The sequence below is a fragment of the Lissotriton vulgaris genome, chromosome 3_1, assembly GCF_964263255.1.
Source record: "Lissotriton vulgaris chromosome 3_1, aLisVul1.2, whole genome shotgun sequence".
NCBI classification, from domain to species: domain Eukaryota; kingdom Metazoa; phylum Chordata; class Amphibia; order Caudata; family Salamandridae; genus Lissotriton; species Lissotriton vulgaris.
The window spans coordinates 467929141-467955850 of record NC_141689.1 but is presented as its reverse complement, the minus strand read 5'-3'; the positions used below and the strand labels follow the sequence as shown (position 1 = coordinate 467955850).

The window sequence follows — 26710 nt, the reverse complement described above, 5'->3', positions numbered from 1 at the left end:
TTCAAATCAGGAAAATTAGGTAGGAGAAGACATAATGCCAGGCATTCTGCTGCTACAGTCTTAAGATATGGAATGTTGTGTCTGTCCCAATCGCCAAGCTCCATCCCTTTTCCACCTGCTCGAAAAGCTGAAAAAAATCTCTTTAAGCTAAAACAATTCACATGGTAACCACGCTAATGTTGAACTACCCCTAAAGAGTTCTGGATCGGACCCTTTCCTGCCTCACCCTTTCTCCTGCTCACAGCTATGGCATTCTGTTTGCTGACTGACCCTCTCTTTAAGCCTCGCCATTGTAAACCATTAACCATAATGCTGTATCCTTCCACTCCCTCTTCAATCTTCCAAATTATCTGCACTACCCACTGTAATACTCCATTGTGTACGTGACTCAGTTGCTTTGTGGCAAGGCTTGTACGATAAGCCACTTTCTTATAAACATTTAGGTATAATGATCATATTCCAAAACTCTCCCACAACAACATTTTATGGTTTTCAGCAGATTACAAGGATATGCAGTTTGCTGAAGGTGTCAATCCAAACTTTACTCTGGATTTATTTGGAGATTTCCATTCTCAAATGCCGAATGTGGATGTCCCAGCGGCACTGGGCATTACCCGTGTCTTCACTGTTCCCCAGGTATAAAAAGAGCTTCATTTATTTTTAGGTCTCGAGGTACTCAGTTTGTTAACAGTGAACATGTCCATTATTCAGACGATAAGACAAATTAGAGAGCTTTCCTGACCACTAGAGAAATCCAGATGTGAATTTCCGTGTCCTCATTTTGATGTTTTCTGTTTTCTTCACAGTGCAGCAGGACATAGTTTGTGAAGACTATGTTCACTTCACGGTGATGCCACGTACTATACTGAGGGACAGCCATTGACTAACAAAACCTTGGCACAGAGAAATACACCCAAGCAACAAGATCAAATCCAATTTCACAACACTGCCTGTAGGCATTATACAATGTGCCCTACAGAAAGATGTAGTGACATCTGAATATGCTCTTTCTTTGTCAACTGAATAATGTAACCACAGTACGTCATCATCTTCTCAGATGAGAGCAGTAATGAAATGTCCTCTCCAGACCCATAAAGAGATAGTGTGCCCATACAATCTCCAGGCACGCAAACTAGGACCTATCATTTCAGCTGCATTCAATAATCCCTTGACCTTGGTTGTGTTCACTGTTCTCCACATGGTTTGGAATCGAAGATCTCTCCCTCTGGATCTCTGCATCTAGTAATGATAAAAAACAAAGAGGTCATTCAATACATCGTTAAAGAAAAGAAAACCGTTCACCGTCCATGTATAATTCTCTAAACATGCTTACACTATCTGCTTTATGGATATAGAAATGTAATCTGCTTTATACTCTGTTTTTACATTACGTTCAAGGAAATTTCATTCTCCATCTGAGTAATGCATTTCCTTTATTGGGATAAACAGCTTGCCAACAACAAGCAATAACCAGTAAGAAGGACAATATACTTGTTTTCAACTGAATGACATAGAAGAAATACATTTGGCTGGTGAAGGGAACCCTCTCCTTGGCCCAGAGGAGAGGAGACATGAGAGCACAAAATGGTCTTGAAGAGTAGGCTCATTTAGCTGTTCTCTACAGCCTGACACTGCATAGACCCAATGCTCCTCAAGTAGCCAGTTTTTAGTTCTTTACTGAAAAATAATGGATTCTAAGTCACTCTCTATTCAGTCATATCACGCTACTCCCTCCTGTTGCTAAGATCATGGATAAATATATGTTACTAAACATATAACAATGTTTTTAGAGAGCCATGTTATTGTGAACACCTTAAAGTCTGGTTGTCACTCTCTTAAGGCTTCAAAGGAATTATTTAGAGTTTGCCAGCTGTAGGACATCTGCCACAAATAGACTGATATTTCGTTGTCCCTTTTTAGAGTGTAAAGTGCCTATTATTTTGTGGAATTCCTCTTCACACAGTATTAAGTTGGTGTTGTTCCTGCAACCAGATTTGCCAGGTGTGGGAACACTGGACCCAGATTTACTGGGCAGAGAATCCAGCCAATAAAATAGCTTTGAGAAACATCTTCAGTGCAGCCTGGGTCTGCCCCGATCCTCTAACAAGGCATGGGGAGGCACGTAAAGCTCCTCCCTACCAAGGAACATCCTTCCCTTCCCTCAGCCACCCTTGCAGACTACTTCACAGGATCAGCAAACGTGTAGTAGGACATCGTTTATTTAATCACGAGGCACCCCCCAACAGGGCGTCCTCGTGGCTAACTGGATGTTGGGACTACAAGCATGGCGAATAACAAATGGACTACAACATCCAGTTAGCCACGAGGATGCCCAGTGGGGCGGTGCTTGGTGATTAAATAAACAATGTCCTACTACACGTTTGTTGCTCTTGTGCATTAATGAGTTGTTAGCCTACCAGTGAACAAGAGAGCAGAGATGCTTGAAACGCATATGGTTAATGGGCTGAAATTAAGAAGCCCGAGTGACATGCTGTGACTACTTCCACCTGGGGCATCAGTGTGCTTACCCCCTCGTGAGTGATGGCTTCAGTGGGGCAACCTTCATTATATATATATATATATATATATATATATATATATATATATATATATATCAGACAATGTAAGTTAACCTTAGGAATGCCAGTTGTTGTTTCTGTCCCAAGAAGAAAAACCAACGAATCCCAAATTGCTGGCAAGAGGTACTTTATTCAAGTGAAGGTCATAGCAGCGCTCACAGATGACGCGTTTCGGGCGGATGCCCTTGCTCACATAAAAAATGTTTCCCATAATGCCTCTTTTTAAACCTCTTCATGAACACCATGTGATGCATAAATAATGAATATAAAGAAAATACTTATAGGTCACATGTTGATACAATGTAAAGTGCCTTTGATAACATATGTCATGCTCAAACACGTTTTTCTCACCGGACCACCAGAGGACACAGGCACAGAGGAACGAAGCTTCCCAGCGCACGAGGACACTTTATCCAGCGTTCGAGGCTTCCTGTCAACCCCTCGCCGCACCCGCACCGCGGGTGCCGCTTCGCTGCTGGGTTACAGCGCCAGCAGCCTTGGGAGGAGACGTGAGGAGTTTAGCAGCAAGGCGGTAAGGGGCGCGAGGCATCAGCAGGGCTGCGAGCGTGCAGGGACTTCATTTCCCAGAAGTCCCTGCGAGACCAAGGAAGAGCTTCCGGTCCGCTCTCCCTGCTGGCCCGTCCCCCGCCCATCAAAGTTCTTTTAAAAGCGTTCCAGCTCAGACCATCAGTGGGACACTTACTTACAGAGGACACAGGCACAGAGGAACGAAGCTTCCCAGCGCACGAGGACACTTTATCCAGCGTTCGAGGCTTCCTGTCAACCCCTCGCCGCACCCGCTCCGCGGGTGCCGCTTCGCTGCTGGGTTACAGCGCCAGCAGCCTTGGGAGGAGACGTGAGGAGTTTAGCGGCAAGGCGGTAAGGGGCGCGAGGCATCAGCAGGGCTGCGAGCGTGCAGGGACTTCATTTCCCAGAAGTCCCTGCGAGACCAAGGAAGAGCTTCCGGTCCGCTCTCCCTGCTGGCCCGTCCCCCGCCCATCAAAGTTCTTTTAAAAGCGTTCCAGCTCAGACCATCAGTGGGACACTTACTTACAGAGGACACAGGCACAGAGGAACGAAGCTTCCCAGCGCACGAGGACACTTTATCCAGCGTTCGAGGCTTCCTGTCAACCCCTCGCCGCACCCGCTCCGCGGGTGCCGCTTCGCTGCTGGGTTACAGCGCCAGCAGCCTTGGGAGGAGACGTGAGGAGTTTAGCAGGAAGGCGGTAAGGGGCGCGAGGCATCAGCAGGGCTGCGAGCGTGCAGGGACTTCATTTCCCAGAAGTCCCTGCGAGACCAAGGAAGAGCTTCCGGTCCGCTCTCCCTGCTGGCCCATCCCCCGCCCTTTCAGCTCCTCCTATAAAAAGCCAACTAACTCCCGCAGCGCGGGACGCAGCCCGGGCTAAGACTGGGCAAAGACAGGGCCGTTTAAGGCCGTTAGAGACCGTTTAAGACCGGACCGGGCCACTTCTCTTGGTCTTAATTTTTGAGTTCCATTAGTTAGTTTTCCTGCACTATTTATATATCTATTGTAATAACCCTTCCACACAATGTCCTCACGCGAAACCAGGAGCAAGGCTACCAAGACCTCCAAAAAAGCCACAGGCACCTTAGATGATTTTATCACCAGGACCAGCCTCTCTATTGATAATGAAATAACTAAACTTCAGCACAAAGTATCAATTGAACTTGAGTGTGCTAGGAGGCTCTCAACTGAACTTGCACTCAGAAAAAAATCTTCTTTAGGCAGCATTGCAACTTCCAAAACTCCTGAACGCATTTCTGGCCCAAAACCAATCATAACTTTGGCCGAGGTTTATTCGACAGTAGAGGAAACAATCCCTCCTAATAACCATGAACCTCCTGGGCCTTCCGTTAGGGCCGAGTCCGAAAGCCCATTACAGCTGATTCTTTTAAAGGAGAGTGTTGAGGACATTCCAAATGGGGCATCCTGTCAGTCACTAGTAGAGACGGAGTCTATCAAAAGCCAAACACCTACCTGCCGGCTACCAGTTGAGACAGAGTCTAACAAAAGCAAGTCACCCGCCAAGGTTCCAACAAAGCATAAAAGAAAGCGCAAACACCTAACCGCTTTCGCTAGGAAAAAAGCAAAAGTAGCACTTAGCCACAACATTAGGGGGGGAACACCAAATATGCCTACTGTAACAACTGAGAACACTGTACACGATGTAGCGCCAGTAACTGTAGAAAATACTAATGCCAGCATAGATGAACAAATCTCTATTACTATGTCTGATCATTCAGTTAGTGAGGGGCAAAGAGTCTCTTCTGACATGGCTGAACAAGATGGTGGAAGGGAAGAATTTTTAAAATTAGTGTGGGAGACGCTTAAGAGACTACTTAAACCACTAGAAATCAGGCTAACTGGCATTGAGAACCAGCTTCTTGAAGTTGAGAAAAGTGTCATCACCCTGTCAAGTTTAAGCCTTAACTGTACTGAAGTGCCTAGAGCCACTCAGCAACTTCCAGTCCCCGCCCCGGTCTTAGCAACAAATACAAATACTAATCCATTGAACGTGCAGAAAAAAAAGGAGGGGATAGTAAGTAATATAAATGCTAATCAATCAACTAGCACTAAAAACAAATCGAATCCAACTCCCTCAACTTCTGCAGCTGTAAATACTATTAGTAAATCCTCACAGAAAAATCAGGTACATAGTAACACTTCCCAATTGCCAATTCCTCCCTCTACCCACTCTTCCAATCAGAGTGTATTAGCCCCAAATAAACCCCAATTCAATCCGCCTGTATACCCTTATATTACTTCTGCAAGCAACCAATCCTTGCCTGATAAATCCTTTTTAAATACCACCCATAAGCCAAACCATCAGTCTAGCCACACGTATAGCAATTTTAGAGGAGGGTATATAGATCTGCCACCAGACGCTAGTCCATTTGTAGCTGTTCTCACAGGGGTGCCAGAATTGGACAGCCAATATGAAGAAAACTTCCAATCGTTAAAAAACAAAGTGATTTTTTGGCTAAATAAATATAAACCCATTCCTAACCAGATGAAAAGTAAGATCCTTATGGTTAGGAGGGTACCATGGGTAGGGCCAACGGCCAAATCAATCACGGGTGACTGTATTGTCATATCCTTCGAAGAACCCCAAAGTGCTGAACAAATCTGCAATTGGAAATCGTACGGTGCGAATCCCCCCATCGAAGCCAGACCCCTATCATTCTTTTACCCTCCACCTAGATCCATTCATCATGGCCCCAAGTGGAACCCTGTCAACCAGTATTATGGCAGTGCTCCTAACTTGGCTAGACATGGTGATTATAATATGTGGTCTGGCATTCCCACCTTCAATAGATTCAGTTGCCTAGATGCTGTCGATTGACTTGGCACTATGCCTGACTATATCTCTGAGTTATATGACACCTTCTGTAGAATGGGCAAAGGTAATTCCCATCTTAAAAATGTCCTACAATTGCAAGATGATGATCAGATCACTAAGGATATGTTGCATAGGACCATCTCAAATCCCCTGAAAATGGAATTATCTTATAAAGCTGGAAATGTATGCTATAGTACAGCTGAGGGTGGTCTGGATGGGGGATTAATTACTGCAGATAGAGAAAAAGCCAGGGATGCAGAGAAAGATATATCAAATCTGCAGGTAGGCAGCCTACCCAAACAGTGTGTAGTCAATCCTTCCCCTGACTCTAAGAGCATTGCACCTCGCTTACTCATTCTATCATGGAACATCGCAGGTGTTTGCAAGAACCTAAAAGACCCTGACTGGGCAAACTATATTGACACCTGTGACATTTGTCTCCTACAAGAAACTTGGGCTACAGAAGTTCCACACCGGGTAGGATATAAAACTTATGGTATCAAGGCAGTCCAGTCTGATAGAGGAAGACCATCAGGGGGCCTAATAATGTGGCTAAAAATTACCCTGGTCATGCAGGTTGAATTTGTTGACACAGGTTCTCCGGATATTCTGGCCCTAAGGGTCATTCCACCCTGTGGAAACGAATGTTACATCGTCAATGTTTACAACAGACCGATCAGCCACTCCAAGGTGTCACCAACACTCGAAGCCCTGGATCTCCTCTTGAAAAACGTAGTTGGGGATACCCCGGTCATCTTGGGAGGAGACTTAAATTGTAATTTCGAACCTGTCCCGGGCATCTCTGATGTGTTTGAAGACGAGGACCAAGCGTATAACATTCCCCAGCTTGAAACCACCAAATCTGTTAAATATTCTACATTGGCCAGCCAACTATTAAGACTTACCGCAGATCACGGCCTTAGAGCAGGCAATGGCCGTCTCCCATCGGACTTGCAAAAACAACCAACCTTCTCTAAAGCTAATAGTAATCTAGACTTTGTACTCGTTTCTCTTAGCATCTGGCACTTTTTGATTGATCTGAAAGTAGTAGGCAGGGGGGAAAGTGATCACTATCCTTTGGAACTTTACATCAACACGAACATGGTTAGTGACACCATCACAACATCGACTGAATCTACCCATGTCAGCATATGTGAGGACGTCCATATAAATAACAACAGACGCGCAGTAAGATGGCCACGTGTTCTGGCGGATGGTAAGGCCATAGCGTTGGTGTATTCTCTCTTTGAGCAAATGTTTGCACATATAGCTGACCATGCCTTCTTACCTGAACACTTTGATCATTTTGTCGATCTACACAAAGTCTTCTTTTCAGAACTAAAAACGTATCTATCAAAAATGCCGAGAAAGAAGCAACAAAACACAAGAGTGGCCAATTACGGAAAGTTATGGTATGACCACTCGTGTAGGATTGCTAAAAGAACCTTATTGCTTGCCATTAAAAATAAGGCAAAAGAAGAAGTTAAACTTGCAAGGGTGGAATACAAACGTACATTAAAAACATCCAAAAAACTTTGGGAGGAATCAATTTGGGCTGAAATGCTAGCTGCTGCAAAAATTAATGACAATGTTGGCTTCTGGAGGTTAGTGGCTAATGGGGGGCATGCTGGGAGAGCTGTGAAAGATGTATTCCTGGATGAGATGACCTGGGTAACTCACTTTACAAATCTCTACAAACAATACGATGGTGACAGCCAAGGGAGCTTATGGTCCTCCCCCCCTATTGAACCCCTCAACTTTACATTGGAAGAGACAGTAAGGGCGATCAACGAACTTAAAAACACCAAAGCCCCTGGTCCGGATAAAATACCGGGGGATCTTTACAAACACGAAGTTGACGTCTGGGCAACCTATGTGAACCGTCTGTTCAATGTCTTATCCTCAAACTGCAACTTTCCAGACAGTTGGCGGGCAGCGGAGGTTGTGTTAATATTTAAAAAGGGGGATAGACTGATACCCTCTAATTACAGACCAATTAGTCTGATGGACACGCTCCAAAAATTATATGCTAAACACTTGCTATTCAGGATCAACGACTGGCTGGAAGATTCGAACATAATTTCCAAATTCCAAGCTGGTTTCAGGAGTAAGACCAGCACTATAGACCAAATTTTTCGTTTTTGTTGTTTGATTTGGAAGTATGTGCAACTCAAAAAAGGTCATCTGTATGTAGCCTTCGTTGACCTGAGGGCTGCATTCGATCTTGTCCCACGCAGTCTACTTTGGAAAACTTTAAGAGAAATAGGTTTACCGGGATGCCTCCTAGCCCAAATAGTCGAGCTGCATGCTGACAATTTCGCAAACATCAGGTGGGGCCCTAATGGCGAGTTGACACGCAATATTCCCATCGAACGCGGGGTGCGCCAGGGATGTGTCCTGGCCCCTACCTTGTTCTCTCTGTTTATTAATGATGTCCCTGAATATTTGAATGCTTGTGTTAATGATTCGCCGCAGCTCAATGGTGTAAGGGTGCCTGCGTTGCTCTTCGCAGACGATACAATACTTATATCTCAAACAAAAAAGGGCCTCCAGGCACTTCTTAATTCCTTCAGCTGCTATTGCCTGACAAAGGGCTTGGAAATTAATGCTAATAAAACAAAATGCATGTCATTAAATCCCAGTATGCCAGATAGAGGGCTTCTGACCTTGAATAGCCAAAAACTAGGTACTGTGGATAACTTTTCCTATTTGGGTGTTGTACTCGATTCCAAGCAAAGTTGGAAACCCCAAATCGAGAAAAGCAAGATAACATATGCCCAAAACGTCAAACCAATTTTATGCAAAATGAATACTAGCACAAGCAAAAGTGTAACCCTGGTTTTAGAACTTTTTAAATTTAAAATACAGTCTGCTGTGCTATATGGAGCAGAGATATGGGGCCCGTGGGCAAAGAATAGTTTTCAAATTCTGGACAATAAATTCATGCGTGCATCTGTAAGGGTTCCTAATAGTACACCCCTTTTACCTCTCCAACTTGACCTGAACTTCAGGAGAACAGACCATCTAGTTATCCTAAGGCCATTATTATTCTGGGTTAGGCTTTGGACTACTCCAGAGCTGATAGAATATAGAAATGGCCTGCAAGAACTGATGACTTTTGATTCTTTTAACTCCATCCATTGGCTAGTGCATATTAAAAAATGGTTTGCACTCTTGGGCTTATATTCAATGTGGGAGACTCCAGACAAAATGCCCACATTTTCCAAACTAGTAGTTAAGCGAGCCTTCTGGACCCACATGAGTGGAAAATTAGTGAATGGTAGTAGTGTTGGTTCCGCAGTCCAGGCCTTCTTATCATTTAAGGATGAATTCCGTTTTGAAACATTCTTGGACGAGATTGAGCCACCCATTGCAAAAACCCTTTATTTAAAGTTCAGATACGGGATACTTATGCTGAATTACAATACCGAAAGATGGGCACAAAAAAGACTGGGAGAATCGAATGTTAAAACTGGGTGTTGCCCTATGTGTTCCAATGTCTGTCCTGAGAATGAGGTTCACATGTTTTTTGTTTGTAGCGCATACATGAATGCTAGAAAGAAATGGCTAAAACCAATGTGTGGGAACCAGGTCCTGCTCAATAGCTTTTAGGATCATGAAAAGTAATTCGACCCAGTACATTGTATTTAGCATAAGTAAATTTCTATATTCTGTTTACATAACCCGTAAAAAACAAGGACATGTACTTTGAGTTGGAAAGGTGTATATGTTTACACAACCCTTACATTTTTAATATTTTTATATATTTTTAAATTTGAAATGAAATATATTGCGTGTTTGTTTTTAAAAAATGAATTGTAAAAGCTATTCTTTTTCCATGTACCATTTTCTTAATTACTGCCATGCTTACTGCTTAATTTTCTATGTATGTATGTGACTTTTATGGCCAAATTGGCCGAAATAAAGTAATAATAAATAAATATGTCTATGGTTGGATGACATTCTCATTACTTCAATTCATTTAATCTTGTCATTTTATATCAGCATAAATGCTTTTATGTTCCATTCAATTTGCCAATTGATATATTCACTAAAAAAACCATAGGTTTCACACTCGTTATAGTTAGGAATTAGCATTTAAAAAACCTTTGAAATTCACTGAAAAAACCATAGGTTTCTCACCAGTTATAGTTAGCTGAACATTTTACTCATACAAAACCATTGAAATTCCCACATTATAGTTAGTTGGACTCACTATAGCTCGCGCGCCCACAATCCACTGCTGATGATGTCACATATTACATAATTTATGACATGGTCAGTGACATCACTGACGACATCTCAAATGACATCACTGATGACATCACCCATTTCCTTCACTACCTCTTTCACTTTGGAGAGAGCAAGACCTATTCTCTTCTTGTCTTCATTTCTTTGCAAACAATGGCTGCAAGACCACCAAGCAGCAGTGAAGACTCAGATGGGTTTCTCCAGGGGGACCCTCCTCAGCCTAAAGTGAAGCAGCACTTCATATGGAAATTTTTTACAAATCCAGAAAGGGGAGAAAAAGGTAAATGCACCTAAAGTGGAGTGCAAGATTTGCAACACTGTTCTTTCTCGTGGTGACCGTACCAATAAATATAGTTTTGGGAACCCCACGATGATTCGGCATGTTCAAAGAAGGCACCCCCAGAACTATGCCTGGGAGAGTGTCAGGGACCTGGCACGGATTGCCCCGAGAGATGGCGCCTCAACTTCCACCGGTGGAGCAACATCATCGGGGAGAGGAAGATCAGTTGAGATGATACCCAACATTCAGCCTGTTTTCACTGACATCAACATTAGGTGTAAGCAGTGTAACGAACTGCTTTGTGTTGGAGAGCAGAGTATCCTCCTGATTGTTCGCAAAAGGGAAGAACACCGATGCCCTCCCCAGCCCTAATTTTTCCCCTTTTTTTTGCTCCTGTTGAGCAGTTTGGCATTCCCTATTTTTGTTTTTGTTCTGATAAAAATACCCAAAAAAATTAAAAACGTTCGGAAAAAGAAAGAAAAACCATAACACAACAGCTCTTTTTCGAGCTACCCTACCTCTAAGCAATCCAAGTTGTTATTTAAAACTATTTTCTTTCACTGTTTTACCCTGTGGTGCGCTCAGCGTGCTCGTACCGGTGAGCGTTCATGGGAACGCACCCAGCGCTTACCCCGCGAAAATTGCAAAAAAAAATAAAAGTTTTTTTGTCCTTCAGCGTCCTTCTAGGCCCCCCTCAGAAAACCTAGGGGGTCAGGGGTTGTGTACCCTGCCCCCTTTTAAACATTTCCCCCTTTTTATTTTCACCTCTTGTGTCTCGATTCTACCGAGACACAAGATGGCGGACTCTCCGGACTGTTTAGAATGTTGACAGACATCCGACAGCCAATCAGCTTTCCGCTCGCGCGCTCCCGTAGTGCGCCGGGTGCGCTCCACAGTACGCGTACCGGTGAGCGCTTGGAGCGCGCCTATAGATATATGTGTGTTTTGAAGTTAATTTTCAAAAAAACCACCGGAGCAAATATCACCAAATATAGCAAAGGCACATCTGCGTACCAGTCCCTACAATTTTGCAAAGTTTGGCATAATTCCGTTCAGCGATTCGGACTGTAGCCGTGTCAGAGCGTCCTATGGAAAAACCATAGGTTTCACACCAGTTATAGTTAGCTGGAAATTTTACTGACATCAAACCATTGAAATTCCATGTTATAGTTAGTTGGACTCACTATAAGGTGCGCACTCTGTCTGCACCTTAGTGTGGATATATATATATATCCATATTCCACTCTTGACGCCGATAGCACCACTGCGTCCCCAGAACAATGAGAGAGATGGACTCTTAGTATGAACAGCAGCCGCTGCAATATTTTATTATTTCATTATTTTAAAGTGCATTACCATGCTTTCCCAAACGCGTTTCGGCGTACCTGACGCCTTGCTCGCTGGTAGTGAGTGTGAGGTTCCCTCCATTATTTGACTGAAAAAAGTGCATTGTGATTGGTTACAGCGTATGTGATGAACATAAACAACATACTATGCATTGCGGACTAAAGAACCCATTGAAACAGTTTAAAACGAACGTGACTTGGATCTTTTACACATATAACTTTGTAAATTTCCTTCATATTAGATTAGGAATACAAGTTTGAAAAACTGATAATCACGTACACAGTAATGTATACAATTGCTATTCATCAAATTTTATAATTGAAAAACCAATATAGTATTGTATTAAATGTGACTGTGGTAACAAAATTCCCCATATGTTATGAGTTCTTTTCATCTATTATGCTAGTGGTTGACACTTATTGTTCATAGTTAGCAGACCAATCTCTTCACCCATTGATGTGTATGTGTGTTATATAAAGTGAAGTATAAATAAAATTAATTGAAAATAAATGATCATGTGTGAATTTCTGCTTAGTAATGACAATTATCTCTTTTTCAGCCGATTGTATCAAGTTGTCATTGGCAATACGATTCACTTTGGTATATGTAAGGAGGGGTTTGTGAGGGACAATGAGGCGGTTGTCCGTATGGATACTTTTTATACCTGTCCAAATACATTGTTGCAGAATAAGATGATTGAATGGGGTTAGGGTATTTTGAAGTTTATATTGTGGACAGCCTGCCCTTTCTTTATGAAGGTGATTTAATTCTTTCTTTACAGACTTTAATTGATTTTAAGAAAGCCTGTTCAGGAAGATGTCTAGGCCCATTCCGGATGATATTGTGTGATAGACGTCTCACTTTGTAATTCCTATATTTAAGGAGCCCCTTATATACAATACCTAAATATATTTAACTGTATAAATACATAAATAGTTTAAAACCCTAATATAAAATATATAAGGTTATCCTACTCTTAGTATTGTTAAAGGAAAAAGAGTGCTTAATGTTACACTTCTGAATCCTAGGGTATTGGCGGTTCGTTCCTAATTCCAGAAAAAACTATAATGACTGGTGCCACTTGGACTATTTATAGGAAATGATGGAAATCATCACATGTGTTAAGGCCCTTGGGGCTTTTACTGTCCAGTTCTAGGATGTAGCTGGTTTCCAGCCTACGAAGTGTTTTCTCTCGGTCACCCCCTCTTTTACTGCTTTGGACATGGTCAATCACACAATATGTGAGAACATTCAGATCATTGTCATGTTCTGCTTTCACATGTCTAGCCACGGGGTAGTTCGGTCGCCAGTAGGTAGTTATAGTTAGGATTTTTTTCAATGCAAATTCTCAAAATTCTATTGTGAATAACTTTGGTGCCGGTTGACGAATCTACCTGAAAATGTCCTCAAATTTGCCTCGCGGAGCTCCGGTCCTTCCCGGGGGGATTCGTCAAGCGGGGGCCGAGATAAAAGGGGGGTGCCAAAACGTGTTTTCCCCATGTTAATTTCCATAGGGCGGTCAAACTCACTTTTAGCCCGAACTGCTGAATGGATTTCCACCAAACTTGGCAAAATTGTAGGGACTGGTAGCCCGATGTGCCTTTGCTATGTCTCAAGATATGTGCTCCAGTGGTTCTTGAGTAATTTAGGTAAAAAAAAAATATATATATCTATGGCAGCGCCCCGATACGCGCATCGGGGAGCGCTCCGGGTGCGCTACGCGACTTGCGCGCGGAAAGCTGATTGGCTCTCGGGTGTCTGTAAACATCCGAAACAGTCCGGAGCGGCCGCCATCTTGTGTCTCGGTAGAATCGAGACACAAGAGGTGGGAAAAACAAAGGGGGAAATGACCATAAGGGGGCAGAGTAGATCCCCCCTGACCCTCTAGGTTTGCGCGGGTGGAGCGCCCAGTACGCGCACCGGGGAGCGAACCGGGGAGTGTACCATGGGAAAAAAAGAATGATAGAGTTTTCAAAAAATGTAGCATTTTTTTATAAATTGGAGGTAGTTCTAAAAAGAACAGTTTTTTTTTGTTGTTTTATATTTTGTTTATTTTTTTTGAATATTTTTTACTTTTTTTGACTTTTCTGAACATTTTTTATTTTTTTTGTATTTTTTAAGGGGAGAAACAAAAAACAGAGAATTCTAAAGGGCTCAACAGGAGCAAAAAAAAAGCGGAAAAAATTAATGTTTCCTTGGGCACTTGTGGTTATCCCAAGCACGGTTAATAGGTGTGATGCATTGCTCTCCATAGCATATTGTTTGTCCACAAAAAATACAAACCATTTTAAAATTCGAAAAGTTTCTTTGTATAGTGGAGCACATCTCCCTAACTTCCGGTCCCGATGGAGTGGAAACATTAGTTTGGGAGGTGCTGGCAGAAGATTTGACAGGGTTTCTGGTCAGTTCCCTGACCTCTGCCCTAGTATAGTTATTTGGATGCTTTCGTAGCATGTGTCTGATCATCGTGTGGTTGCCGAAGGAGTATTTTGTTGTTGGGATTCCCCCTTGACAGCTCCTGATGACATATTAGGCAGGTTGCCTAAGGCGCATTTACTTTTTTTTTGTCGTTGGGGATTGAAAAAAATTGCCAGATGATGTGCTCTTTAGGTTTGTAGGTAATATTGTCCTCTTGGACGAATCTCCTCTTCTCCTCCTCTTCATCCTCCTCCTCTTCTTGATCTCCACCACTGTGAAGTCGTGGTGGTCCTTGTGGTGGTGGTGGTCCAGAAGATCCAGCAGCTGCAGCTAATGTAGCCATTTTCAACTGAAATAACTGCAGGTCTACCTCTCTCAAAGCAGAAAGTTAGAATGAGGAAAATAAGGTGGGGTCTTTCATCATTTGGAAAAGAAAACTGTTCTGAACCAATGAAAAGTGTTATTTTCAGGTCACAAGACCAGGGGTTTCATCATTATGAAACCAAAACTGTTATGAACCAATAAAAAGTGTTATTTTCAGGTCACATGACCCGACGCGCTTACGCTACGCGCCCCGGGGCGCGTCGCATAAGCGCGTCAGATGCTTGCGTTGCGTGATCGTATTCGCTCGAGTGCTTCCGGGTGCGCTTACGCCGTGCGCATCACGCAGACGCGGCTACGCGATACGTCACGATCATTTATTTATTTATTTATTTGAAAAGTTTTATATAGCGCGAACAAGATCTTTACAGATATCAGAGCGCTTTACAAGGACAAGGGGGTGATAGAATAATAGTATGTAATAGTTGAGGTAATTAGGTACAAGGTGCATAGTTACATAGGTATATCAAAATACAAGAGGTAGGTCAAAATTGAGGTAGTGTAGGTACAAGGTGCATAGTCAACAGGTGCGCCAATAATATAAAAGTACAAAAAGAAGGAGCATATACTTGTTTAAGCGTTCTCAAAATGCTTTTGGAGATAGCATAAAGGTAGGCATAGTTGAGGTAAATGAGTACAGGGTGCATAGTAATACAGGTGGATCAGTAATACAAGAGTAGGAATAGTTGAGGTGGTGTAGGTACAATATGCAGAGTCAGACAGGTGCGTCAATAATATAGAGATATACAAAGAGGGAACGTATACAATCAACTAAATCGGTAATACAAGTACTACACATAGTCCAAGGGGTCAGGCAGGTAGTAAGAGTGGATTCTTGAAAAGTGCTGAATAATAGATCATGTTTATTTAGCCATGAGAATCGCTTTTACTTCTTTCTTAAAAAGTTTGTTGGAGGAGATGAGCCTGGTTTCAGGAGGGAGTGAGTTCCAGATCTTGGGCGCCATTCCTGAGAAGGAGTGTTTATAGGTTTTTTCCTTCCGAAATCTTCGGGGCTTCAACAGTAGATTGTTTGTGCTTCTAGTAGTTCTAGAGCCACCAGAGATTGTCAGCTTTTGAGTGAGGTAGGCGGGTGAGTTCATGTGTACAGCCTTGTGTGTCATGCAGGTGATTTTCAGATGTATTCTGGCTTCAAAAGGTAGCCAGTTCAGGGATTTAAAGTCAGGGGAAATATGCGAGTGCTTTTTTAAGCCAGTGATGAGTCTCGCTGCAGCGTTAAGGGATGCTCTTAGGGGCAGAGGGCGGTGTTTCCGTATTCTATGTGCGGGACAACTATGGATTGTACTGCAGTTTGGAAGTCTTTGGCTGGAAGGAAGGGTTTAAGTTTTCTCAAGGTATTGATTTGGAAGTTCGCTCCTTTGGTTGCCTTGCTGATTTGCTGCTGCATGTTGAGATTGGCGTCAAGTGTTATACCTAAAGATTTTGCTGAGTCTACGATAGTAGGTTGTACATTTAGAGCAGTTAGGTGTTTAAGCCATATTTGAGCGGTAGAGATTTTTGCGGGAGGTGCGATCAGGAGGTACTCGGTCTTCAGCGCATTGAGTTTGAGGTGATTCTCGGCAAGCCAGGATTGGGTGTTTCTGATCGTGGTGTTCAGAAGCATGATGTCCTTGGGAGATTGTATTTTGAGATAAAGTTGGGTGTCATCGGCATACATGTGAAAGTGCACGTTGGATGCTTGTAACAAGGTAGTGAGAGGTTCCATAACTAGATTGAACAGTGTTGGGGAGAGGGAGGATCCTTGAGGGACGCCTAGCGAAACAGGTACCGGAGAGGACATCAGGTTGTTGCTTTTGAATCTCTGAGATCGGTTGTGTAGAAAGGAAGTGAACCACTTGAGAACAGTCCCCGAAATGCCCATTCTTGTGTTTAGTAGTTCGAGTAGGTTCTCATGTTTAACTGTGTCGAATGCTGAAGAGAGATCAAGAAGGATGAGGAGACAGGTATCGTTTTTGTCTAGGATTTGGAGAGCGTCGTCAACTATGTGGGTCATAGCAGTTTCGGTACTGTACCCTGCTCGGAACCCTGATTGATGAGTGTTGAGGAGATTAAACTTATCTATGTGTTTAGTCAGTTGTAGCTGTAGCCATTTTTCCAACAGTTTAGCGAGAGTGGGAATATTTGTAATAGGACGGTAATTGTTTAGATCAGTGGGGTCTGCTGTTGGTTTTTTTAGTAGCGGTGTGACTTGTCCGACTTTGAGGGCGTTGGGGATGGATCCTTGTTGAAGAGAGCTATTGATAATCTTAATCCAGAGTGGGAGGAGCAAAGGGATAAAGTCTTTTACAGTATTAGCAGGGAGGGGGTCAGTGAGGTGATTGGATGGTTTCAGGGTGCTGAGCAATCTGCCGATTTCATCTTCGGAGTAGGTGCCAAAGGATGACCATGTAGCATTGTTCTTTGGTTCAGACATTGCTGTGTGTTGGGGGTTGGAGTAAAGGATTGCGTCATTGAGGAGATCGCTTCTTATGTTGTCAGTTTTTCGGTTAAAGAAAGCAGAGAAGTCTTCACAGGAAGGTGTAACGCCCATGGAGCTGAGTGTCTGGGGTTGTTCTTTGGATTGTGTTCTGATTAGCTCAAACAGCTTTCTTGGGCGGTTTTTTGCTTGGGCGAGCTGGAGGCTAAAGAAATCTGTTTTTGAGCGTTTTATTTTCCTGAAGTAGGCGTTTCTCTGTTTCTTCAGGGTTTTTAGGTGCAGTGCAGAGGGGGCTGATCTCCAGGTGCGCTCTGCCATTCGCATGGCCCTTCTATCTTCATTGAGGCTTCCGTCATACCATGGGTTGGAGATCTTGGACGTAACTCTTTTCAGTTGCATGGGTTCGGCCTCATTGATTATTGAGGTCATAGCATTGAGATAGTGGTCAGTCAGGAGCTGGACGTCCGTAGCACCGGTAGGGGGGAGTAGGAGATTGCAGCTGTTAGGCGGTAAGGAGTTTGGGTTGAGTTTCTTCATGTCTCTTTTCTAAACTTTGGGCTTAGAGGATTGCACTGCGTTAAATTTAACTTTTTCATTGATAAGGAAGGATACAATATGATGATCTGACCAGTCACAAGGTTGGATTGACTCAAGTTGAGTAGCGTCCTCTTTAGAGATGATGAGGTCGAGGATAGAGCCTTTCTCATGGGTTGGGCTATTGCATATTTGGGTGAGATCAAGGGCGTTGAGGAAGTTTTTGAGGCTCTTTACCACTGTGTCATTGCAGTCATTCCAATGGAGATTGTAGTCGCCAAGGAAAATTTGGGTGTTTTGCCGTCCTGAGTTGGTTGAGATTGTGTCCATGAGTTGTTGGGAGAAGGAGAGCTTGTCCCCAGGTGGGTGGTACATGATATGTAGTGAGCATACCGGTTTGCTTTCGCTGATGACATCCAGACAGAGGTATTCACAGGAAGTAAGGGAGGGGGCGGACGCTCTAGTAACTGAAAGGTTGCTTCTGTAAATACAGGCAATTCCGCCGCCTGTCTTTTTTTGTCATGTTTTCGTTCGCGACATTAGCGCTAACGGGACGCTTCCCGGTTCGCGCACCGGGGCGCTTCAAAACACAGCGCTTTCCGGGGCGCTCACTGGGGCGCGCACCGGGAGCGCTCCAGGACAAAAAATAAATAAAACAATATACATTTAAAAAATTGTTTTAAATAGAAATATACTATAGGATTAATTTTCTAAAATATTACATTTCATAGCTATAGACATTTGCTATTAACAAAATTTTTTGAAATTCAAAGAAGAAAATATAGGTTTGGGGCCTTATATATAGTTAGGAATTAGCATTTAAAAAACCTATGAAATTCACTGAAAAAACCATAGGTTTCAGACCAGTTATAGTTAGGAATTAGTATTTAAAACACCTTTGAAATTCACTGAAAAAAACATAGGTTTCACACCAGTTATAGTTAGGAATTAGCATTTAAAAAACCTATTAAATTCACTAAAAAAACCATAGGTTTCACACCAGTTATAGTTAGCTGGAACTTTTACTGACATAAAACCATTGAAATTCCACGTTATAGTTAGTTGGACTCACTATAACTTGCGCGTGTAATGCACTGCTGATGACGCCACATATTACATCACTCATGACATGCAGCCTTACGTGTTTCGGGCGGACAACGCCCTTGATCACAGAACTCCAAATACCAGAAGGCTTTGAAGCCCAATTGGGGGCGGGACTGCCATTCATTTAAACAGTGGAACTGTGAATCTGTGTTGCGAGACTTTGGCTGTGCCTGTGATCAAGGGCGTTGTCCGCCCGAAACGCCTAAGGCTGCAAGACTTGTTTTGGCTTCGAATTTTGCGCACTCTGTCTGCACCTTCATTAAAGGAAGAAATTATACCTACCGGTGTGGCTCTTTCCGTAGGGGCAACTCTTTTTGTGTGTGGATTAATGACGGCCCGCCTGGTCGTGGAAATTGCCCGCTGCATGTGTGCGGATCCTGGTGACAACGAAAGGTGTGTCAGCGCAAGGACTGGTGGGTTTGTAATGAAGGCTGAGATATTTGCAGAGGGTACGTAAATCTCCGAAAGCCAGCCCACTGTGGATGTTAATTTTTGTGCCATAAATGCGAGCAACACGGAAACCCACATGGGTAATACTATCAGAACTCCAAATACCAGAAGGCTTTGAAGACCAATTGGGGGTGGGACTGCCATTCATTTAAACAGTGGAACTGTGAATCTGTGTTGCGAGACTTTGGCTGTGCCTGTGATCAAGGGCGTTGTCCACTCGAAACGCGTAAGGCTGCAAGAATTGTTTTGGCTTCGAATTTTGCGCACTCTGTCTGCACCTTCATTAAAGGAAGAAATTATACCTACCGGTGTGGCTCTTTCCGTAGGGGCAACTCTTTTTGTGTGTGGATTAATGACGGCCCGCCTGGTCGTGGAAATTGCCCGCTGCATGTGTGCGGATCCTGGTGACAACGAAAGGTGTGTCAGCGCAAGGACTGGTGGGTTTCTAATGAAGGCTGAGATATTTGCAGAGGGTACGTAAATCTCCGAAAGCCAACCCCATGTGGATGTTAATTTTTGTGCCATAAATGCGAGCAACACGGAAACCCACATGGGTAATACTATCAGAACTCCAAATAACAGAAGGCTTTGAAGCCCAATTGGGGGCGGGACTGCCATTCATTTAAACAGTGGAACTGTGAATCTGTGTTGAGAGACTTTGGCTGTGCCTGTGATCAAGGGCGTTATCCGCCCGAAACGCGTAAGGCTGCAAGACTTGTTTTGGCTTCGAATTTTGCGCACTCTGTCTGCACCTTCATTAAAGGAAGAAATTATACCTACCGGTGTGGCTCTTTCCGTAGGGGCAACTCTTTTTGTGTGTGGATTAATGACGGCCCGCCTGGTCGTGGAAATTACCCGCTGCATGTGTGCGGATCCTGGTTATTTCTGCCCATTTTCCCTTTCTCTCCCTCTGCTCCTTCACTCGTTTTCACTCGTTTTCTACCCTTTCTATCTTTCACCTTTCTGCTTTTTTCTGCATCTCTGCTCTTTTGTGCCTTATTTCTGCTTATTTTCCCTTTTTTCTTTATCCCTTCTTTCCTCCCTTTACCTTTCCCTGCCGCTGCTGCCCCCGCGGCCCCTCCCCCCCCAGCGCGACCGGCCCAATCCACCTCCCCTCCCCGCTCCCCCCTCCCAGCTGTCCAGCCCTCCCCGACCCCTACTTAATGGCGGCCCTCCTCCACCCGCAGGTTTCCCTGTGCCTCATCCCTGGTGGTCCAGTGGACCTCTGTCTCCTTTCTTTCTTTCTGCTCCTTCACTCGTTTTTCTCCCCTTTCTATCTTTCACCTTTCTGCACCTCTGCTCTTTTGCGCCTTATTTCTTCCCATTTTCCCTTTCTCTCCCTCTGCTCCTTCACTCGTTTTCACTCGTTTTTCTCCCCTTTCTATCTTTCACCTTTCTGCACCTCTGCTCTTTTGTGCCTTATTTCTGCCCATTTTCCCTTTCTCCCCCTCTGCTCCTTCACTCGTTTTCTACCCTTTCTATCTTTCACCTTTCTGCATCTCTGCTCTTTTGTGCCTTATTTCTGCTTATTTCCCCTTTTTTCTTCATCCCTTCACCTTTCCCCGCCGCTGCTGCCCCCGCGGCCCCTTCCCCCCAGCGCGACCGGCCCAATCCAGCTCCCCTCCCCGCTCCCGCCTCCTAGCTGTCCAGCCCTCTCCGACCCCTACTTAATGGCGGCCACTGCGGGGACAGGCGAGCAAGACCACTGACTCATTGTCAGTGAAATTGCTCTCCCACCCTCGCAGCTCCACCATTAAGTGAGGTGCCCCTGCCCCTGCACTCTTGAGTGTTGGTGATCGAGGCTCTCCTCCACCCGCAGGTTTCCCTGCGCCTCATCCCTGGTGGTCCAGTGGACCTCTGCCTCCTTTCTTTCTATCTGCTCCTTCACTCGTTTTTCTCCCCTTTCTATCTTTCACCTTTCTGGACCCCTGTTCTTTTATGCCTTATTTCTGCCCATTTTCCCTTTCTCTCCCTCTGCTCCTTCACTCGTTTTCACTCGTTTTCTACCCTTTTTTTATCTTTCACCTTTCTGCTCTTTTCTGCATCTCTGCTCTTTTGTGCCTTATTTCTGCTTATTTTCCCTATTTTCTTTATCCCTTCTTTCCTCCCTTTACCTTTCCCCGCCGCTGCTGCCCCCGCGGCCCCTCCCCCCCAGCACGACTTGCCCGATCCAGCTCCCCTCCCCGCTCCCGCCTCCCAGCTGTCCAGCCCTCCCCGACCCCTACTTAATGGCGGCCACTGCGGGGACAGGCGAGCAAGACCACTGACTCATTGTCAGTGAAATTGCTCTCCCACCCTAGCAGCTCCACCATTAAGTGAGGTGCCGCTGCCCCTGCACTCTTGAGTGTTGGTGATCGAGGCCGTCCTCCACCCGCAGGTTTCCCTGCGCCTCATCCCTGGCGGTCCAATGGACCTCTGTCTCCTTTCTTTCTTTCTGCTCCTTCACTCGTTTTTCTCCCCTTTCTATCTTTCACTTTTCTGCACCTCTGCTCTTTTGCGCCTTATTTCTTCCCATTTTCCCTTTCTCTTCCTCTGCTCCTTCACTCGTTTTCACTCGTTTTTCTCCCCTTTCTATCTTTCACCTTTCTGCACCTCTGCTCTTTTGTGCCTTATTTCTGCCCATTTTCTCTTTCTCTCCCTCTACTCCTTCACTCGTTTTCTACCCTTTCTATCTTTCAACTTTCTGCTCTTTTCTGCATCTCTGCTCTTTTGTGCCTTATTTCTGCTTATTTTCCCTTTTTTCTTTATCCCTTCTTTCCTCCCTTTACCTTTCCCCGCCGCTACTGCCCCCGCGGCCCCCCCCCAGTGCGACCGGCCCAATCCAGCTCCCCTCCCCGCTCCCGCATCCCAGCTGTCCAGCCCTCCCTGACCCCTACTTAATGGCGGCCACTGCGGAGACAGGCGAGCAAGACCACTGACTCATTGTCAGTGAAATTGCTCTCCCACCCTCGCAGCTCCACCATTAAGTGAGGTGCCCCTGCCCCTGCACTCTTGAGTGTTGGTGATCCAAGCCCTCCTCCACCCGCAGGTTTTCCTGCACCTCATCCCTGGTGGTCAGTGGACCTCTGTCTCCTTTCTTTCTTTCTACTCCTTCACTCGTTTTTCTCCCCTTTCTATCTTTCACTTTTCTGCCCCTCTGCTCTTTTGCGCCTTATTTCTTCCCATTTTCCCTTTCTCTCCCTATGCTCCTTCACTCGTTTTCACTCGTTTTCTACCCTTTCTATCTTTCACCTTTCTGCTCTTTTCGGCATCTCTGCTCTTTTGTGCCTTATTACTGCTTATTTTCCCTTTTTTCTTTATCCCTTCTTTCCTCCCTTTACCTTTCCCCGCCGCTGCTGCCCCCGCGGCCCCTCCCTCCCCAGCGTGACTGGCCCAATCCAGCTCCCCTCCCCGCTCCCGCCTCCCAGCTGACCAGCCCTTCCCGACCCCTACTTAATGGCGGCTACTGCGGGGACAGGCGAGCAAGACCACTGACTCATTGTAAGTGAAATTGCTCTCCCACCCTCGCAGCTCCACCATTAAGTGAGGTGCCCCTGCCCCTGCACTCTTGAGTGTTGGTGATCAAGGCCCTCCTCAACCCGCAGGTTTCCCTGCGCCTCATTCCTGGTGGACCTCTGTCTACTTTCTTTCTTTCTGCTCCTTCACTTGTTTTTCTCTCCTTTCTATCATTCACCTTTCTGTACCTCTGCTCTTTTGCGCCTTATTTCTTCCCATTTTCCCTTTCTCTCCCTCTGCTCCTTCACTCGTTTTCACTCGTTTTTCTCCCCTTTCTATCTTTCACCTTTCTGCACCTCTGCTCTTTTGTGCCTTATTTCTGCCCATTTTCCCTTTCTCTCCCTCTGCTCCTTCACTCGTTTTCACTCGTTTTCTACCCTTTCTATCTTTCAACTTTCTGCTCTTTTCTGCATCTCTGCTCTTTTGTGCCTTATTTCTGCTTATTTTCCCTTTTTTCTTTATCCCTTCTTTCCTCCCTTTACCTTTCCCCGCCGCTGCTGCCCCCGCGGCCCCTCCCCCCCGCGCAACCGGCCCAATCCAGCTCCCCTCCCTGCTCCCGCCTCCCAGCTGTCCAGCCCTCCCCGACCCCTACTTAATGGCGGCCACTGCTAGGACAGGCGAGCAAGACCACTGACTCATTGTCAGTGAAATTGCTCTCCCACCCTCGCAGCTGGTGCACCGAAGGCGCGTCAAAGGCAAGCACGTCTCGCCCGTCTGCGACCCGTCCGCGACCAGCACCAGGAACCCTGGACCTCCGCCCCACCAACGCTACGACCCAGCAGCACTCCACGCACTCAACCCAGGCTGCAACAACAACTGCAAGCTAGCATCACCAGCCGACACCCATGGACCCTTCAGCTGTCACCGCTGCCGGCACACCTGCAGCACCGCCAAGAACACGGATCCAGCACAACCCGTCCACAAGAACACAACTGAACCGAAGACCCTGCAATGCATCCTCCTTAACTTCCGATCCCTCCACAAACACGCCACAGAAATCTGGGACCTCCTCGACAGCACCACCCCAGATGTAGCATTTTTCACCGAAACCTGGACCAACACCACCTCGGGACCGGACATCGCCATCGCCATCCCCCAAGGATACAAGATCTCCAGGAAGGACCGCTCCACCCACCCAGGAGGAGGAATCGCCATCGTCCACAAATCCAGCCTCCGCCTCAGCACACTCCCTGACGAGTCCACAAAACTGATGGAACACCTTCACTTCAAGATACTGGCCAGCCCCACCGCCGCCCTCCGAGGAACCCTCATTTACCGACCCCCTGGACCCCGCGGACCCTTCGCCAACTCCATCACAGACATTATCTCCCCACAGGCCATCGCATCCACCAACTACACCCTGCTGGGAGACCTCAACTTCCACCTCGACAATCAACTGGACCCCAACACCACATGCCTCCTGGACAACCTCTACAACACTGGACTCCGCCAGATCGTGACCGAGCCCACGCACTCAGCAGGACACACCCTCGACCCCCTTTTCACTACATGAAACTCCATCACCTTCAGCCACACCACCGAACTCCCATGGACCGACCATTGTTGCGTCTACTTCACCTTCAGAACACCCACCATCCACAGACACCAGCACCTGCTTCCACAAAGAAACTGGACCAAAATCACAGATGACCAGCTCACCTCCTCACTCAACGACTCCACCCCAACCATCGCGGAAAACGACGACCCCAACACCGCAGCCCGAACCCTGCATAGATGGATCTCGGACAGCACCAACACCATAGCCCCCCTCAAGAAAAACAACAATACCCGTGCCAAGAAAGCCAGATGGTTTACCACCGAACTTCGAGAGTCCAGGCGCACATGCCGCCGCCTCGAAAAGACCTGGAGAAACACCAAATCCACAGAAGCCCACAACAACTTCAGAGCCGCCACCAACGCCCACCATCAACTCATCAGAGAAACGAGGAAAAAAGCGATTGAAGACAAAATCTTCACCCACGCACACAACAGCAAGGAACTCTTCAGCATCATCAAGGAGTTCGCCCAACCCACCAGCGAGTCTACCGACATCCCTCCCTCACAAGACCTCTGCGACAAACTCAGCATCTTTTTCCACCACAAAATCAAGTGCATCTACGACAACTTCGACGAAGACATCCAACACACTGAACCCTCACCAACCACCCCCGACACCCGGAACCCAGCGATTAATGACTGGACAGCCCTCACCACCGAAGACACACTGAAGGCAATGAAGTCAATCCACTCAGGGGCCCCCACGGACCCCTGCCCAACCACATCTTCAACAGAGCCGCCAACACCATCGCACCCAGGCTCTGCCACACCATCAACCGCTCCCTGGCGACCGCCTCGTTCCCCGACGACTGGAAACAGGCCGAGGTCACCCCCCTCCTGAAGACACCCTCAGCGGACCCCACCGACCTCAAAAACTACAGACCCATCTCCCTGCTCCCGTTCCCAGCGAAAGTAATCGAGAAAGCCATCAACAGCCAACTCGCCACATTCATTGAAGAACACAACATCCTCAACTCCTCCCAATCCGGCTTCAGAAAAAACCACAGTACGGAAACCGCCCTCCTCGCCGCAACAGACGACATCCGCACCTTACTGGACAAAGGAGAAACTGTAGCCCTCATCCTCCTCAACCTATCAGTGGCGTTCGACACAGTCTCCCACCGCACCCTAGTATGCAGACTCTAGGATGCAGGAATCCAGGACAAGGCCCTCGATTGGATCTGCTCCTTCCTCTCCGGCAGGACGCAGTGGGTCAGACTCCTCCCTTTCCTCTTGGACCCCATACCTACCACCTGCGGAGTCCCCCAAGGCTCCTCCCTCAGCCCGACGCTCTTCAACGTCTACATGGCTCCACTTGCCCCCATTGTCAGAACCTACGGACTCAACATCGTGTCATACGCAGACGACACCCAGCTCATCCTCTCCCTATCCAACGAGCCCAACACCGCCAGACACAACTATCGAGAAGGCATGGAAGCCGTCGCCAAATGGATGAAAAACAGCTGCCTACAACTAAACTCCAACAAAACAGAAGTACTCATCATGGGCCCAAACCCCGATGCCTGGAGCGACACCTGGTGGCCCACCGCCCTCGGAAACCCGCCAACCCCCACAGACCACGCACGCAACCTGGGAATCATCCTGGACTCCGAGCTCAAAATGGACCGCCAGATCAACTCTGTCTCATCTTCCTGCTTCCACACCCTCCGGCTCCTTCGTAAGACCTTCAAATGGATCCCCCTCGAACACCGAAAGACAGTCACTCACGCCCTGGTCACCAGCAGACTCGACTACGGCAACGCACTCTACGCCAGAATAAACAAAAACCTCATCCGCAAGCTACAGAACATCCAGAACGCCGCTGCAAGACTGGTCCTCAACCTGCCAAAACACTGCCACATCTCCCAGCACCTGCGCACACTCCACTGGCTCCCTGTCGAGGCAAGAATCACCTTTAAGATGCTCACCCACGCACACAAGGCCCTCCACGGCAACGGACCAGCATACCTGAACAGTCGACTCAAATTCCACGCACCCCAAAAGACCCTACGATCAGCCCAGCTTTCCTATGCCGTGGTCCCTCACACCAGAAAGACCAGATCGGGGGGCCTTTCCTTCTCCTTCCTCGCTGCCAAAGCATGGAACGCCCTTCCGCTCCACCTCAGACAGACAACATTGCTCCCCATCTTCGCAAGAAACCTCAAAACCTGGCTCTTCGACAGACCCCTTCTTGATGGAATGGAACCTGCACCCCCTCCCCCCACACCCCTAGCGCCTTGAGACCCTCACGGGGGAGTAGTCGCGCTTTAACAAACTCCTGATTGATTGAATGATTGATTGGTGACAACGAAAGGTGTGTCAGCGCAAGGACTGGTGGGTTTCTAATGAAGGCTGAGATATTTGCAGAGGGTACGTAAATCTCCGAAAGCCAGCCCACTGTGGATGTTAATTTCTGTGCCATAAATGCGAGCAACACGGAAACCCACATGGGTAATACTATCAGAACTCCAAATACCAGAAGGCTTTGAAGCCCAATTGGGGGCGGGACTGCCATTCA

At 46.2% G+C, this 26710-nt stretch overlaps 1 protein-coding gene across 1 annotated transcript in view; it reads right to left on the bottom strand.

Moving 5' to 3' along the window:
• Positions 1 to 1147: 1147 nt before the first annotated feature.
• SHISAL2B (shisa like 2B) overlaps positions 1148 to 26710 on the bottom strand; it is a 163831-nt gene continuing 138268 nt past the window's right edge. The window contains exon 3 of the mRNA XM_086962961.1: positions 1148 to 1239. Within this exon, the coding sequence (XP_086819087.1) occupies positions 1148 to 1239 (92 nt within the window). The remainder of the gene's footprint in view (positions 1240 to 26710) is intronic.